This window comes from Parasteatoda tepidariorum, chromosome 2 (genome assembly GCF_982258835.1).
Source record: "Parasteatoda tepidariorum strain Cologne lab strain chromosome 2, Ptep-v5.0, whole genome shotgun sequence".
NCBI classification, from domain to species: Eukaryota; Metazoa; Arthropoda; class Arachnida; order Araneae; family Theridiidae; genus Parasteatoda; species Parasteatoda tepidariorum.
Genome location: NC_141756.1, coordinates 47262235 through 47278904, shown reverse-complemented (window position 1 = coordinate 47278904; position 16670 = coordinate 47262235). Strand labels below are relative to the sequence as shown.

At 30.0% G+C, this 16670-nt stretch overlaps 1 protein-coding gene across 2 annotated transcripts in view; it reads left to right on the top strand.

Annotated features, from left to right (window-relative positions):
• The window catches only part of LOC107449833 (uncharacterized), a 201479-nt gene extending 197383 nt beyond the window's left edge, over positions 1-4096 (top strand). For both annotated transcript variants that reach the window (XM_043042340.3, XM_043042339.3), the window contains exon 18: positions 2462-4096. In XM_043042340.3, coding sequence (XP_042898274.2) covers positions 2462-3590 — 1129 coding nt within the window. In that variant the 3' untranslated portion in view covers positions 3591-4096. The remainder of the gene's footprint in view (positions 1-2461) is intronic.
• Positions 4097-16670: the final 12574 nt, after the last annotated feature.

Sequence of the window (16670 nt, the reverse complement as noted above, 5' to 3'; positions counted from 1 at the left end):
TTTTTCGTGTTATTGGCGTGCATAGTTTCACTAAACATAATTTTTTTTCTATCATTAGATATTAATGATACACTTCGGACTCTTTAGATAGCAAAGGCTTCAAAGATTACTTTTTTTTTCTTTCAACTTCTTAACTAAACCGGGATGCCGGTGGCTGAGTGGTAGCGCATTGCGCTCTCGTGCAACAGGTCCTGCATCCTCAGACCCGGCAAGGTTGATTCAGCCTTTCATTGCTTTAGTGGGTCAATAAAATGAGTACCAAGCATGCTTAGGGACTAAGCACTGGGGGTTCCTCGTTTGGCTGACCATCTAAACTGGAACATTTGTTCCTAGACCCTGGAGCCCAAGGTCAAGAAAACTGAGACGGGCACAGTAGGTATTTTACCCCCTTAGAGCTATTGCACCACTGAATTAAATTAAATAAACATTGCTGCTGATATAAATCCATTTTGTCTTTCTCTGAAAGTTAAGTGGTTCCGAGAATCAATTCAAGGTCATTTCCCCCATAAAATGCGTTGAAGTTTGAAATGTTCTGAAATATTTTGGGAAATAGGGAAAGCGGATCTAGAAAGAAAGTTTTTTAAACAGATAATTCACTTCGATATTTGGAAGTTATCTTATGAAGAAATTTCGAAAATGTTCTTGGTTCCTCGAAAAAAAATGACAAAATGGAAGTCTGTTAAATAGAAGTCCGACTGTATAAACTTGGGTTAATTTTAATATACGTTATTTCCCGATGAAATTTTCAATACGTGATCAAATCAGCATTTGCACTTAGACAGCTTCCAACTAATTTTAAGTTTTTACTAACATCCATTAAATATCGATAATTATTTTGTTATCATGGCATTGATAATAAGCTTTACTCATTTATAAAGATATTTAACATTTTCTATCAGGTTGTTACAGTTTTTTTCATAGTCCAATGGCATTTGTCACAAATTTAGTACTATTGTACCATTAAAATTGAAGAATTATCCACATTCTTTCCTAAATTTCTTTGATAAATAGTTAAACATATAAAATATTGCCTTTCATTTTACCCAGCTTACTCTTAAATCCCTAAAGCTTCTTGTTTGCCCCAGTGACAAGCAATTTATTTTTAGAAATAACTTTGAAGGAAATTCTTAATTGTAGAATTGTGAAGGAACATTCAAGTGAAATTTTAGTAAATATGTCTAAACTTAATTTAAAGTTGACCATACGGAAGGGAAAAAAAGATAATGCTTTGTCTTTATTTCTTGTGTTTAAACTACCAAATGCCAAAATCTATTTTTACACTCTTACCATTTTAATTTGATGCTAAAAGACATATTTTCTAAAATTACAAGTCAACTTGTTGCTGAATTGCTTGGTAGCTACTTCCTCTCCAAAAACAATCATACTGTCACTTACTGCCTTCATGTACAGAGAAGAGAACTTGTAACCTTCAGTCAGTTGACGGCATAAAATCTGTCGATCTACAACCATTATAAACCAAGTTCTTGCGTTTGTTTATATTTAGGATCATCTGTTTGGAAAATTGCATGATCTGTCACCAGGAAAAAACTATTTAATGCAGTGTCATATCGTGTCGTAGATTAAAATTTGCTTTTGTTTTAAAATTGGAGACAATCATAATAGCAGGATGTGAAATTTCTACTCGTCACTAGCGATTGAATATTTAGGGATGGCTTGTAAATTTTGTTAATCAAAATTTTGTGTTTGTATGCTATAGGTGTTGGTTGAAATGTCACAATAGACTGAAAACAGTATACCAAATCTGTTTGAAGACTTGAGGATTTGCTTAGAATTTTTATAAATGCCCCCCTCAACAGAAATTGAAAGTTAGACTGCAATTGACAAAAGGCATTTTAGTGTGACAAAACATCAATTTGTAAACATAAAGTATTAAAAGTTTGGGAACATTTCTGATATTTTTCTTATGCTAATGATAAGTGGATGACAATCGATGACACTGTAGAACTTTATGCCAACCTTATTTTAAGTCATTATTATTATTTCAAAATAAATATGATTCAATTTTTCAGCTTCTACATTCCTTTGTGGTTTTGGTCACACACACACACAAAAAAAAAAAAATTCATTGCTTTACATCTGTAAAAAATTTCAAAAATTGTTCATATTTTTCATGAAAATAGTGACGAGCTAAAATTTTAGTCTGGTTAGTACCTTTAGAATTAAAGTTAGATAGTGTTGGCCTTGTTATCAAATGAGAATTGTCTGCATATAACTGCAGCAATTGAATGCTGCAATATACTTGACAAAATTAGTAAACTATTCAAACACATTATTGCTGTAATAATCACTTTTTTTAAAAAAAAAATCTATTATCAATAAAGAATTTTATGGCATGTCTATGCCCTTACTTGTTACAGATCATTCAGTTGCTCTTCTATAGTGACTTAAAAACTATATTTTTGTGTGAAATCCATATAAAATATCCTTTTCTTTATTTTAGGGATAGAGAAATCAGACTGCAACATCATTTACAGAAAAGTTCCATAGTCATGAATGGTGAAATCAGGGATCATCATCTTCATCACTCTCAGCATCATCAACATCACTCTCATCATCATGCAATGTCACGCGAATGGGAAAGAGCAAGGGACTCTCGAGATCTTCCCAGGTCTCCTATTATGCCGCCTAATCATCCTATAAAATATGAAGGGGCCTTAGAAAGGCATGTGTACCCACAGCATCCCCAGCGAATGGAAGTGAAAATAAAACAGGAGAGGAAAGATGATGAACCTGTTCCTGTCTCCAGAAGTTCGAGAATGCCTGGGGATGACAGAATGCGCAAAAGGCCTGGAAGCATTCCTCAGTCTGATGCATCAGATCCAGTGTCTCTGGTCTCTTCAAGAAGTGTTATGCACAATTCAGTGCCTCTAGGTTTGAATTCTCTGGATCCCTCACGGGTGATGGGTCCTCATGGCCTAGTACCGTCACCTGCAAAGGATCCTCTGGCGCATCATTCACAGACATCTCCTCTGTGGGGGCCTTTGACGCCAAGTCCAACTGTCACAACAATACCAAGTGCTGCTGTCGATCACTACAGGACTCGGGAAATCCTTCAAGGTCGATCTGAACACGATGTTCGTAGGTTTGAACAACTTGTGATGTCTCCTAGGGATGCTGCTAACAGTGAACTTTCCCGGCAACTGTCAAATGTGTTAGACATGGAGCGAGCTGCTGCTCAGGCAGCATACGATCGCTCGAAGTTACTCCCACCACCATTAAGGACAAACGAATCTCCCTATGCAACACCTCCTACGTTGCCTCCGGCTTCAGCATCTAGTTTCTTTTCCCCTCCAGTTAGTCCGTTCCTCAACAGTTTATGCAGCACATCTGGCAGGACGAAAGCTGGTCCTCCAGGTGTGCTAAATGGACTTCCTCCTCCTCTAATACCCTGTACTTTTCCTGTTCAAAATCATGCAGGTTTTCCCACCACAAGAACTTCATCTCCTATGTCAGCTCATAAACTGATTCCTGGAGCTGGCGTGCTGAACTTGCCAGAGTCCTTCTTTGCCAAAGACAGGCGAGAAGTAAATGGACATCCAACAGACTTTGATGCACATTTAAGGTTATGACAGATGTGAAGAAGCTGGGGGACCTAGCTAGATATATATATATATAAATAAGGTTGTGTACATAAACTTCTTCTTGTATATGTAAAAAAGATACGCACTGATAGAGTACTTTTCTTGACAAACCATGCATCATGTCTCCAGAGAATTTTATTAGGCATAATTTATATTTTGGTGTTATGTTTGTTATGTGATAAAATTTTTGCAAGAATCATTGTGGCTGAGCAAATCGGGCTTTCGTAATAATGTCATTTGCTGGTTGGCGAAAAAAATAATTGTGTGCTTGAGTTAATTTGAAAGTTATTTAAGACATTTGAAGTGATGTTGCATATTTGAATAAAGTGATGAAAAAATGGCAATATCTTTTTATGTAATTGTTGTATAAATACAGACCAACAAGTGTGTGTGTGAGTGTTTGTGCAAATGAGAGAGAGATGTGCGTTTTTGATTTTTATTTTAAATATACTGTGCACAATTTTTGTTGTAAATAAAACAAATCATTAACATTACTTCTTTGCGTATTATGATTTCTAGGCCTAATGTTATATTTACTCATTAATTCATACTTCATTATTGACACTTTTTAAAAAAAATATATCGATCAAGCTTAATGGAATCTCAAATATGTCTGACACAATAGTTGAATACGAATAAGTAGTGTATTCCCGCAACAGCTTGTGGGGGTTAATCCTCCACAATTTTGAAACCTACCACATGATTGTGAAAATGTGGTCAGCACTGCACAAAGGCCACCTTTACTTCCCAGACAAGCTGGTGCCCGACGATCTGAAGCTGAATGACTTTGAAACAGCTGCTGGGGATCGAACCCTAGTTTGTCACAATGACAGTTCAGTGCCTTAATCACTGAGCCATGGTTTAAAACTAATATTGCGATCAATCTTCACGCAATTTCAGTAGTTTTTATATTTCTGAAGATACTGTACTTTATTGAGTTTTCGGTATTAAATTTAATAGTCTAAAATAATAAAAAAACAGTCTGTTTTTTTAAGGTATTGCCCAAAATATTCGCAATTACATCGCAGTCAGAAAATCTGCTAATTTTTTAAAATATTTCCTAAAATATAAAATTTATTTTAAAAAAATTACATTTAAAAAACTATTAAAAATCAGCTATTATAAAGTTAATTGCACAAAAATGTCTTCTTATTTTTTTTTTTAAAAATTATAGATTGGATACAATTACATTTTAATAAATAAAACAATCATGGTGCTTTTTGAGTTACATATTATTTTATGTCTGGTGTTACTAGACAGAAAAATTATTCTCAAAATTTACCAAGAAAATAAAGACCTGAATATTAATCAAATTTCAAAGTAGAATCTTCTTTTTCGAAAGAATGCCCCATTGCTTATAAAATCAAGTTACAGTTAATGAATGAATTGAGTAGAATCGTAAATACATAGTATATATATTTCAGATTTAGAATTCTCAACTTTCATAACATAATTAAACTTCACCATTCACCGTAGCATATTTTTAGAAATAACATTTCTGCCTCAAAATATAATTAGTCTCTTAAAAACAACTCCTAATTACAATGATACTTTTTATTACGACCCATTAATAATAGATAATTATAAATTATGTAAATTTATGTCCCATTTGCCTTGTCATGGATAAGTTTTCTAAGGCTTTTTGAAGTGCAGTTTTCTAACTCAACCATTCGTTTCAATATGTTGTCCGAACTTAAGTTTTTTTCATTCTCTTATTTAGTTTTTCACACAAGTCATTTTTTAATGTTCCACGATATATGGATGACAGAAGTCTTCATATTACCTGTTGACCACGATTTTCAAAAATTCGTAATTTCGTAAATAATAATAAAAAAAATTTCATATTATTTGAATATTATGATATAATATTAAGGGGAAATATAGGGTAATGATGAAATACAGAAAATTTATATTGAATTTCCTCATTTTAACGGTATTCAACACCCTATTATATATCATAGTAACCTGTAGGGCCACATTGTGTACCCCCTAATAATTTCAATTTACCTAATCACATGTTTACACTATCACATTTTTATAAAATTTTGCTTTGTAAAAAGTACACTTTATTCTGTAATGAATTTTCTTACTATGTATCTTTAAAAGCCTTGTGAAAGATGAAGTAAAAAAAAATCTAAATTAAGAGTCTTAAATTAATATTTAAGTGAAAAAGAAATAAAACAAAAATTCTATAGAAATCAGACTGATCACTACTGCGAAGAATGGGACAAAAAATCGTCAAAACCAGTTTGATTACCTAAATAAACTGAGCAGTTAAAAACAAGTATCAGAAACCCCTCTCCAAGTTAAATCAAACTGTTTAAAAATTTTATGCCACTTTCCTTACTAGTGATTCAAAACCGCTTTTGTTTTTTCCTCACTTATATATTAATTTACAATCCCTAATGTGTGTATTTTATTTACCTCAGTTATAGTATATATACAGGGTGCGTAGCGTTTTTAAAAAGTGCTTATTTTCGTTTTTTAAAAAGCCTTTAATGGTGCTTTTTTCATTGGGTGTTTTTAAAAAGTGCTTAATTTTTCCTTTACCATGTTCATTTTCGCTACGAATTATGCTATGCTATAAGACACAGTTCACATTCACAGTTCACTATTCAACATTTTCACAATTCATTCAACCCCAGTCTATTTCGGCTTATTGTTAGTCCGTAGCTTATGAAAACGCCATTCGTTTTACCTGCTTCAAAATTTCCTGATTTTTGACAATTGTCAAAAACAATGCCAAAAAGTTTTTCTTTTTGACATGACAGTTAAAACAAGATAAAACCGTCAATTGTCAAAAAATTTCCAACCCTGCCTAATTAATGATATTTTTTTAAAGTGCTTTAAGCACTTTAAAAAAATTATTATGCACTCAAAAATTATACTTTTGAGTGCTTGAAAAGTACTTAAAAGGCGCTTATTTTTTGTTGAAAATTTGGTTATGCACTTTGTAAAAAAAAATAATTTTAAACAATTAATTTTAAATAATTATGCTAGCAATAGAGGGGTAAATAAATAAAACATCCACACCTTTTTTTAGTTGTATTTTCGTAGAATGCAGCAAATATATTGACATTTCTTAAAATAGCTTCCTTATCTAATAATAGAACACCCAGGGGCCATGGTACCTATTTTTGCCAACTCAACAGAGATAATTTAAAACTATATTAGATAAGCTGTGACATATGACACTATTTTCACAGTTAGCAGATAAATTTAAATTATCTGCAATTAATCGTTGGTTTAATTGCAGATAGATAAAAGCACACAATGTTGAAATATAGCAATTTAGTTGTATCTGACATACTACACAGACATTAAGTACTAATTTATATGTATCTACATTTACAAAAAATATATAGTAAATGAATTTGAACGCTTAAAAATCTTATTTAGAATTTTATTTCAGTAATTAAAATAACTTATAGCTATGGGACATCAAAAGTACAAGTCTTTTGAAAACTATTCAAGTTTTATGATACTATAAGTACATTTCTCTCATAGTTTGTTTCTTAACCAATAACATCGTTTCAAACGGAGCATGCGCAATAACGATTTTCCAATCCAGCGGTGTTTGATGTTCCACACTCTTTTTTGGCATTTTCTTAAATAAATAAATATTAAAAAAAACTGACTTAGAGTTCAGGTAATAAATTTCAAAAGAAATAAAAGCCTGCATTATAATTGCGCCCAACTACAACCAAGAGAAAAATCTCCGAGAAAAGAAAGTCGTTAAAGCCCGCTGGATTGTAAATTAGCTGCCCAGTCATGCCGATAGTGCTTTAAAACGCAACGACTGGAGATTCTTGTTAAAAATAAACTTGACCGATTTTTTTTTAATTTTTAAATGGTGCATATCTGAAATGGTTAATTTTTATAGTAACTAAAGTTAATTAATTTCATCAGTTTCTTGAATATAATTGACGTTCAGAGTACAACGAAACAGAAGGTGAATATTTTAAACTTCTCACTGTTTTGTTTATTTATTTTTTATTTCATTAAATTTGTTTTTTTGAAAAATTCGGTCTAATGGTGATTACGGAACAACCAGTGTATATTTTATACACATATACTTACTTGAATTTATAATCTTTCTAAATTTGAAACAAATTTTGGAAAGTTATATATCTATATTTTTTTTTTCTGACTAGTTTGTTCAATTCCAAATTTTTTTTTTTTTAATTCATAATGTTTTGACTCTCTCACGACGACTAACTGCTCCTAATATTATAAATACGTTAAAAGAGCTTCATAAATTAGTAAAATGACACATTTCAGGAATTGGATCACCCTTTCTAAACACCGAAAAACAAATATTGTGTTATTATTAAGCATTCTATTAAGTCGCAAAGAATTAATAATTCTCAAAACTTGGCCAAACCTGATGATTTGCGTGATCAGCTGCTATGAATTATTCAAACACGAGACTGACTTTGATGTAAACGTAACAATACCTTCGTCATCTCGATTCGTGATTAGAAGCTTTATTCTATTTAGGCGAGAACATTTTTAGCTTCATGCAGCCTCAATTCTTAAGTAAAATTTTCTTTTCCAATTAAGTTTGTGTTCTATTTTCGAAGGATAAAATCTTTACTCAAGTTTGTTTGTTCTCGATAAGAATAGACGAAATTAATAATTTCCTTTTTTTTCAAAACATAATTGGTGACTATTTTTCATTATTTACGCCAGATGGCGCTATCTAAAACGCCTGTCAAATGTCCTTCACTGCTCATTTCGAAAGTATCGTAAGAAAGCCATGCTAGTAGGGGCGATTGGAAACGCTGCTTTTAAGAAATCGATGTTGAATTCATTATTTTCATTGGAAATAATAAAAATTATCTCTCATCATGGTACCAAGTAAGTGCTACATTTTAAGCAAAATTAAAATGCTCGATTTTTCGAATGAATATTGGGAAACAAATATTTATTTCAGTTGATTCCGTTTGCCAAACAAAATAAAATTCTAACGTTGTTGATAATTGAACGAATACAATTTTAGATATGCGAGGGAGATGAGATCACTATTTATCATTTTTGTATATTAACGATGCACAGATTATTGCATCAAAATTATTCCATAAAAAGATCCTTTTCTTTTTGTATTATAACAGATTTGTTGTCAAAGATAAAGTTTCTGTTTTTATCGTGATATAGTTTCTGATTACATATGAACTTAGTTTTTATTAATTTGTTACTATTACAATTTCCAGCCCAATTTTTTTTTCTTTTTTTTTTCTTTCTCTTTTTTTTTTTTTAAATCTATGTTAAACGTTTTGTTTACTATAAACACTGGTTAATTTCTTTTCCACTAAAGAAGTTATTTAGGAATTGTACGTCCAAACATCACTTTAAAATTCGAAATAGTTACTGTACATTCATTGTTTGAATTGCAAATGTTGACTGGATACATGCTTGCGTAAAATTTATTTTTAAGAAATGAATAAAACTCATTTACCGTTTAATAATTGAAAAATTGCAGCTAAATTATGTTTATAATCAAAAGTTGCATAATAAAATATTATCATACGATTACTTTATAATGTAACTAACTAAATACCCGTACTTCGCACAGGAGGATGAATAAAAAAAAGTAAAGAATTAATAAATCAGTACAGGAAAATTACAAAATCATGTTTAAAACGGAAAAGCACAATTAAAGAGCTTGATGAAAGAATCATGTAGGTGACATTTTTAGGGGATCTGAGAAAATAACAAAAAGTGGTTGCATCAATATGGGTATGTTCAATGTAACAGAACCGTTTTTGCTTGACTTTAACTTGACGCATTACATAACCCTTCAACATTTATGTTTTGTGAAAAATACATTTGTCAGTGACAGCCAACTAAAGCCGAAATTTTTCTAAGAAAATAGAATTCTTATTAGAATTTGATAAGGTTTTTGGAGCATGGCTATTTCTCTATCTGACCTTTAATTTACTGTTATAAGTAGTAAAGGAAAAAAGTTCTTTTAATTCTAAATCATTAAAATATCAATACACTATCTTCGCTACCACAAAAATTATTTTTTACAACTACGGAGAACACGTTGTGGAATTTTTATCAAAACTACGCCAATTACCAGTACTACACATTACTGTCAGAAGTACACAATAATTTAGCGTCATCTCTAAATGGCGATTTTCTACGGTTTTCCTAGACGAATTTCCCATTATTTTATTTTATTTCAGTTAATATATATTATTATTAATAAAGCATTATTGTCAATAATAATATGGAAATTTTTTTTACTGCTCCTCAAAATGAATAAGTGTATTATCTCCATTATTTTTGCTTTTTAGAACGTAAGTTTTTATATCAATTAACATATTACCAGCATTAATTATCATCAATGATTGTATGATGATTTCTTACAGTTCTTCTAGACAAATAAATATCTTTTCTCCATTAGTTTTGCTTCCTAGCTCATAACTTATTTCGTTCATTTCAATATGCATACATTACCTAAATTAAGCATCATTGTTGTCAATAATAATATGGCTTATTTTTTACGCTTCTTCTAAACAGTTCGACATCCTCATTATTACCTTTAAATACATAAATGTTTTTGTGTTCTATTCAATTACCGTAAATTAAGATTTTTTTCGAAACACTCTTTAAAAAAAATATAAACTAGCTAAATTCCCGTTCTTCGCACGGCGTTAAAATATTAAGTATCAATTAGACTGAACAACGCTACAAAATCATGCAAAAACTTTAAGACAAATATTGAAACAAATAATAAGGCTAAAATAATTACAATATTTTTTTTTAAATTTATTTATTGGTATTTGTTGCCTTTCTCGGTTGCTTTACATTATTAAATAAAGCAAAACTCGTATTTAGTAGTTAATATATAAACTAACTGTATTCATTATCATTTGGCATGATGCTGTTGCTCAAGGCAACACATAATATTTAAAATTTACTACTATAATCAAGTACTTTCTCCGTTGCGTATATATTCGAAGGTCCGTAAAAAATCTATCATAAGAATATACAGTTTTGGAGTAGATGTAATCGGCACTAAATTTACTCATAAAATATTTTGTTCGTATATAAGAGTACACTGCAAATATTACAATGATACCGGTAGTGCATATTACCAAATTTAAGCATCATTGGTGTCAGATATACTATAGTGACTTTTTACGATTCTCCGTAATTAATGTGTACATTTTCTCCATTAATTTTACTTTTTAGTTTGTATCTTATATTCTTTTAATCTCAATTAGAGCCGCGACGCCTCAGGGAATAAAGCGTTCGCCTTCCATTGAGGTGAACCGGGTTCGAATCCCAGCGATGGTTGGTCGATACGACTTTCGCATCGGGCTTGATCCGATCGCAGTACTGACGTAAAATATCCTCAGTGGTAGACGAATCATGGGTTAGAGTACCCTTGCCGTCAGGCTAACCATGGGAGGTTCTCGTCCGCTTTTGCTATCACGATCGCGTTGATCATTCAGATAACCTGGCGCAACTAAAAATAAATAAGTACTACAGAAAGCATAATAAACTAATTTCTTTTTATCAGAGCTACAAGCTAGTTTTAAAATGCGGTGTAACTTTATAAGAGTATATTTGGTACTTATTAAAACTGCACTATTTACCATGATGCCAGTAGTGCCATTTTTCAAAATTGAATATCATTGGAGTCAATAATAGCAAGGCGACTTCTCATGGTTCCCCGTACCAAACATTAAGTACTTTTTCTCAGTTAATTTTACTGTTTAGTACAGATAATATTTTTTTTCTTTCTATTAGTACCTATTACCAAAATTAATTAAGCATCATTGACTCAAATAACAGATTGGCGACATTTTACCCTCGATTAAATGAATTAGTGCAATCTCTCCATTAATTAAGTCTTTTTGTACGTAACTTATAATTTTAATTCAATTTGCAACTATTACCAAAATTAATTATTGGTGTCAATAATAATATTGGTGTTTTTTTTTTACATCTATCCTCAACGAAGTAGTATTATTTCTCTCTTAAATTTGCTTTTTAGTACGATATTTTTTTTATTAACAATTACCGTTGATTTTAAATTATTTAGTATTATAAAACAAAACGCGCTTTAAAAACATAAAAATAAATAAAATAAACATGTGGTTTCAGATAACCTTACGCAGGCCACACACTGAAGTGACATGAGGTAACAATGAGACACAGACATGAAAAAGCCAGATATTCAAAATTTAAGATCGTCTCTGCATAGGCGATTTTTATCAGATTTGCTTTCTGGTGTTAATAAACATGCTGATGAAAACTATTAATTTGTGATTTTTTAATATTAGTAGTACTATTCCTTTAATCTGAGAAGCATTTTTTTAAAAAAATTAATAGTGGCTGTTTGGGTTCTAACAAAGCAGTTCTCTTTACATTTATTACTGATAAAAAAATTTTGTGAAATTACTAATTAGCTAAAGAATAATTGAGTGCAGGTGCATTTATTAAAAAGTTAAATACCGGTGTTTAATTGTACATTTCAGAAAGAATTTCCTTTTTTATACTTTTTTTCTCATAGAAAATTACACGCGTTCGACAACCAGTTAATCATTATTTATAATATGAGCTATTATAATTTGAGTATTAAGTTGATTTTTATTATTTTATTAACATTATACTACTATTATATGAATAAAAAATAACTTTTTAAGAAATATAACTAAGGTAATTTTTAAAATTCCAGTCATCAAAATGTTAGCAATTTTCCCCCATGATTATAAGTAATTACTTGAATGCTATAATCATTTTTTATGAAGTATTTTTTCAAGAAATTGGTGTTAAAGACATAACATTTTAAATCCATAATAGAGGCTATCGCCAACACGAATACTGGTGTATTACAAACATGAATGAGTGCATATATATATTTATGTATGGCAAACTTGGCTTAGTGGTCATTACAACTGTAGAGGACTTTTGATTGTTAAGCTTGCTGCATTAAATTTCATTTAAATGAAAATAGGAAATACTAATATTATTTATAAATCAGTATAAATTATCTGTAATATTCCTCATATTATTTATTAAACTAGTTGATTATATTATGAAAGAAATTGCATACTAGAATATCGCAAGAGAATTTGTAGATAAAATATTATCTGAACAGAATTAACTGAATAATTTCCAAATAACAAATGATATGTTGTTTATTTTTAATGAAAAAAATTTAAAATAAAATTAGTGGGAATATGCTATTTCATTGAAATAATTTTTGCACAGGAGCATTTTATAATTTATATTGGTTATTTGCGTGTTAGGAAAGTAAAGTATTTTTCATTAAATATTTTTAAGATTACAGATTAGATAGAGGTAGGAAAGTTACACCTACTTGGCTAACTTTCATCCGAAATTAATTGTTATACATGGTTTGCCGTAATGATCACTTTTAATTCACATGCTTTGAACCCTGTTTGAATCTTAAATTCACATCGTTTGAACCTGAATAGACAATTATTTTTTTCTTTATCAAACTATAAAGCTTTCAAAAAAAATTTCGAATTTCTGTATCTATATTTTATAGATAAAAAGAAAAGAAAAAACATTTTTGATAAGTATTTGTGTGAGTACAGAAGTATTCAATCAATAGGTAGTTTACAATAACCTTGCTTAAATTCTACCACTTGGTAAAACTAGTCAATAAACAATCAATCTAGTGGACCAGACGAACCGTGACACCAACTTAATAAATATTAAGTATAAGTATAAATAAATATTAATAAATAGTATTAATAAATAGTATTAGATAATAGTATTAATAAATATAAGTTAAGGATTCAAATTTTTAAGCTATAAACATTTCCTTTTTTGTTCTTACATTTTTAACAATATTTCATGGTTCAACAAATATTTATAACTAAAAAAATAATGAAGAATTTCTTGTTTGCAAATTGTGTTTGATATTTTAATATTAGTTCTTTTAGCAAATGCTATTAGTCATTACTTCATAAGTCAAACAAGTTTATTACAACCTTGCTTAAATTCTACCATTTGGAAAAACTAGTGAATAAGCAATCGATCTAGTGGACCAGATGAACTGTGACACCAACCTAATAAATACTAAGTTTAACAGTTAAAGATTTAAATTTTTAAGCTATATAAACATTTCCTTTTTTGTTCTTACATTTTTAACAATATTTCATGATTCAACAAATATTTATGGCTCAAAACATAATAAAGAATTTCTTGTTTGCAAGTCGTGTTTGATATTTTAATATTAGTTCTTTTAGCAAATGCTATTACGTTGAATATTTTATTGCTTTTCATTTAACGTCTAACGGAAGCTTTATAAATATGTAAATAATTGTCAAAAGAAACAGTAACACCATGAATCATACTTGATGCATAAAATGAAAAATTCAACAAATGAACTAAACGATTTATAACTTATTTCGTAGTATTATCAATCCTTCCGAAATTCTTTTTCGAAAATAATAAAGATAAATCTCTTTGATACATAAGAGAAGATTATTTCTGAAATGTCGTGAATTTAATTTTAAGAAAAATAATGCTAAAAAGATACAGTATATATATTTCTTCACCTCTTTTCATATTTTCAAATAAAAATAACGAAATAAAGTAATACTATTATTTATCATATTCTCAATATTTTAGTAAATGAAACCAAACTTTTAAAACATATTTTAGTCACTTTTATTATAATTATACTTTTTATTTAATTTCATAATTCAATACAATGCTTTAAACAAATTTATCTTTCTAGTAATCTAATTCTATGATTGCAAAAACTTATCTGTTACGTTTTTAAAAAAGTAATTTTTGTTACCCACTTCGCTGTATTTATGTTTTTTTTTCTCCTTTTTTTTAAGCAAATTTTATGTTTCTTTTAGCAGATAGTTTTTGAAACAGACAATTTTTGGACAAGTTGAAATTAAAAGTTATTGTTTGGTTTAAATTATTTTTCAATAATTAAATTTTTTATATAGAATAAGAGAAATTAATTTTTATTAAATAAGTTATATTTTTGTATAACACATGCCTTTTTTTCGACGGATTCGGATTTTTGACTTCCGAAATATAGGGGGTAGCCGCAATCGGGGAAATATGGTTCCCCTAGCATGGTTAGGAGAGCGATCCAATGATCCCATAAGGTTAATTTTACTTTTTGCGAAATTCCATACCCCTAGAACTTTTTAACCGAATTTAAATTTTTTTCACACAATAGTAAAATTCGTTTATCCAAATATAAATCCACTTAAAAAATTCATTTTGGGTCATATTTATTATTTTTTATATTTTTATTTAGTAATAGTCTTAAAATTTTTGAATAATACGGTATACAATTCTTTGCATCATTTTAAAGTATCCAGTTCAAATTTCAAATATGTGAATTTTTTAAAATTCGATTTCTCAGGAACTATTCAACCAATTTTGCTCAAATATTGTATTTTGCCATGCAAAACTAAATACTTCAAAAATTAGATAAAATTTTTTCGACTGTTATTAAATAAAATAATAAAAAATAGTAAATATTTACCCAAATTTTTACATGGAATTATCTTTTAAAAAAAAACTTTATGATTGAATGCAAACACTTTTTAATTCACTTAAAAAGTTCTGGGGATTGAGTGAAATACGCAAAAAATTAAATTAACAATAGGGGGGGGGGGCGGTCAAACTTTGGATCGCTCTCCTGATCAAACTATGGGGACCATATTTCCCAGATTGCGGCTACTTCTTTAATTTTGGGGGTCAAAAATCCAAATCCGTCAAAAAAAAAAAGGTATGTTTGTTCAGAGAAAGTACGCCTTTGTGCCTGATTTCATAACTTAAGATATCGTCTGAACTAATTAATAAGCGCGAATCACAAAGATTAAACATAGAAGGTAAAGATCCGATCATTGGATCAAAAGTTATTCAGGGTAGTGCGTTCGTTTTGGCTCACTGTACTAGTTAAAAAAACTTTATTTATATAAGGGGGTCACATAAATGTTACGACAAATTTCTAAGAGAGTTAAGGGTACATCATCAGGATTAAAATTGTATAAGAACCTATGCCCGTAGATGTAAATGTACACGACTTGGGCTGTTATGACCTGTTCAGAAGCACACGATGATACAATTCATAATAGGGAATCACTTCTAGTGGCATGTGACGATATTTACGGGCATTAGTTCCTATGCAATTTTAATCCTGAAGTTTGTCGCAACATGATATTTTTTAAACTTGTACATTTCAACAAAAAATAGACCAAAAATGTCGATAGAAACTGTAGCCCAGAGTGAGAAACTGATTGCAGATTTGAAGTGCAATCACACTGGGGAACAAAATTGTTCCCCAGTGTGAATCTCTAAAAATGCTTGTTCGAGCGTCGTCTTATTCCCCTTAAACCAATGAGACGGAAGTATATTGCGTGAATAGTGCCCCAATCAGAACAGCATTTCAAACAAATAACCATCTAGTTCCAGCAATGGTAATTTTGTAAGTTTTAATACTGCTCTTACTAGTAACAACTCAGCAGCCGAGTTGCGATGGTTGTTACAACCATCGCAACTATACAATATCCTTTGATATTGCAGACATAAAATTTGAAAAAAAAGTGCATCATGATTTTCGTAGCATTCAATAGCCTTAATGCAATTAAAACTAAGAATAAAATTATTTGGATTGTTTCAAAATATTGTAATAAAGTTACACAATTTGCAATCTTGAAAGAGTGAAGAAGAAGAGATTCACAGCCCAAAGGACATCCAATTGACAACTAAGGACACTAATACTTTATAACTATTGTTTTTTCATAGACTGTAAAAAAAATTCCGAATCAAATAACGGTATAAAGTACCGGCACTTTGAGTGCATCATCCGTAATATCCATTCTTTACCGTCAAATATTATACCACAATTTTTATAGGAATATTTATTTAATTAGAGTGTTTCAGTAATTTTACGGTATATCAGATTGCAAAAATTACGGTACATCAGATTTTTTTTGTTCCGTAACATGTTCCGGTAAAGATAAAATTTACTGTAAAAAGTGACGGCATCCTGAGCGCCGGAACTTTTTATTGTAATTTGATCAAGAGTTTTTTACGGAATAG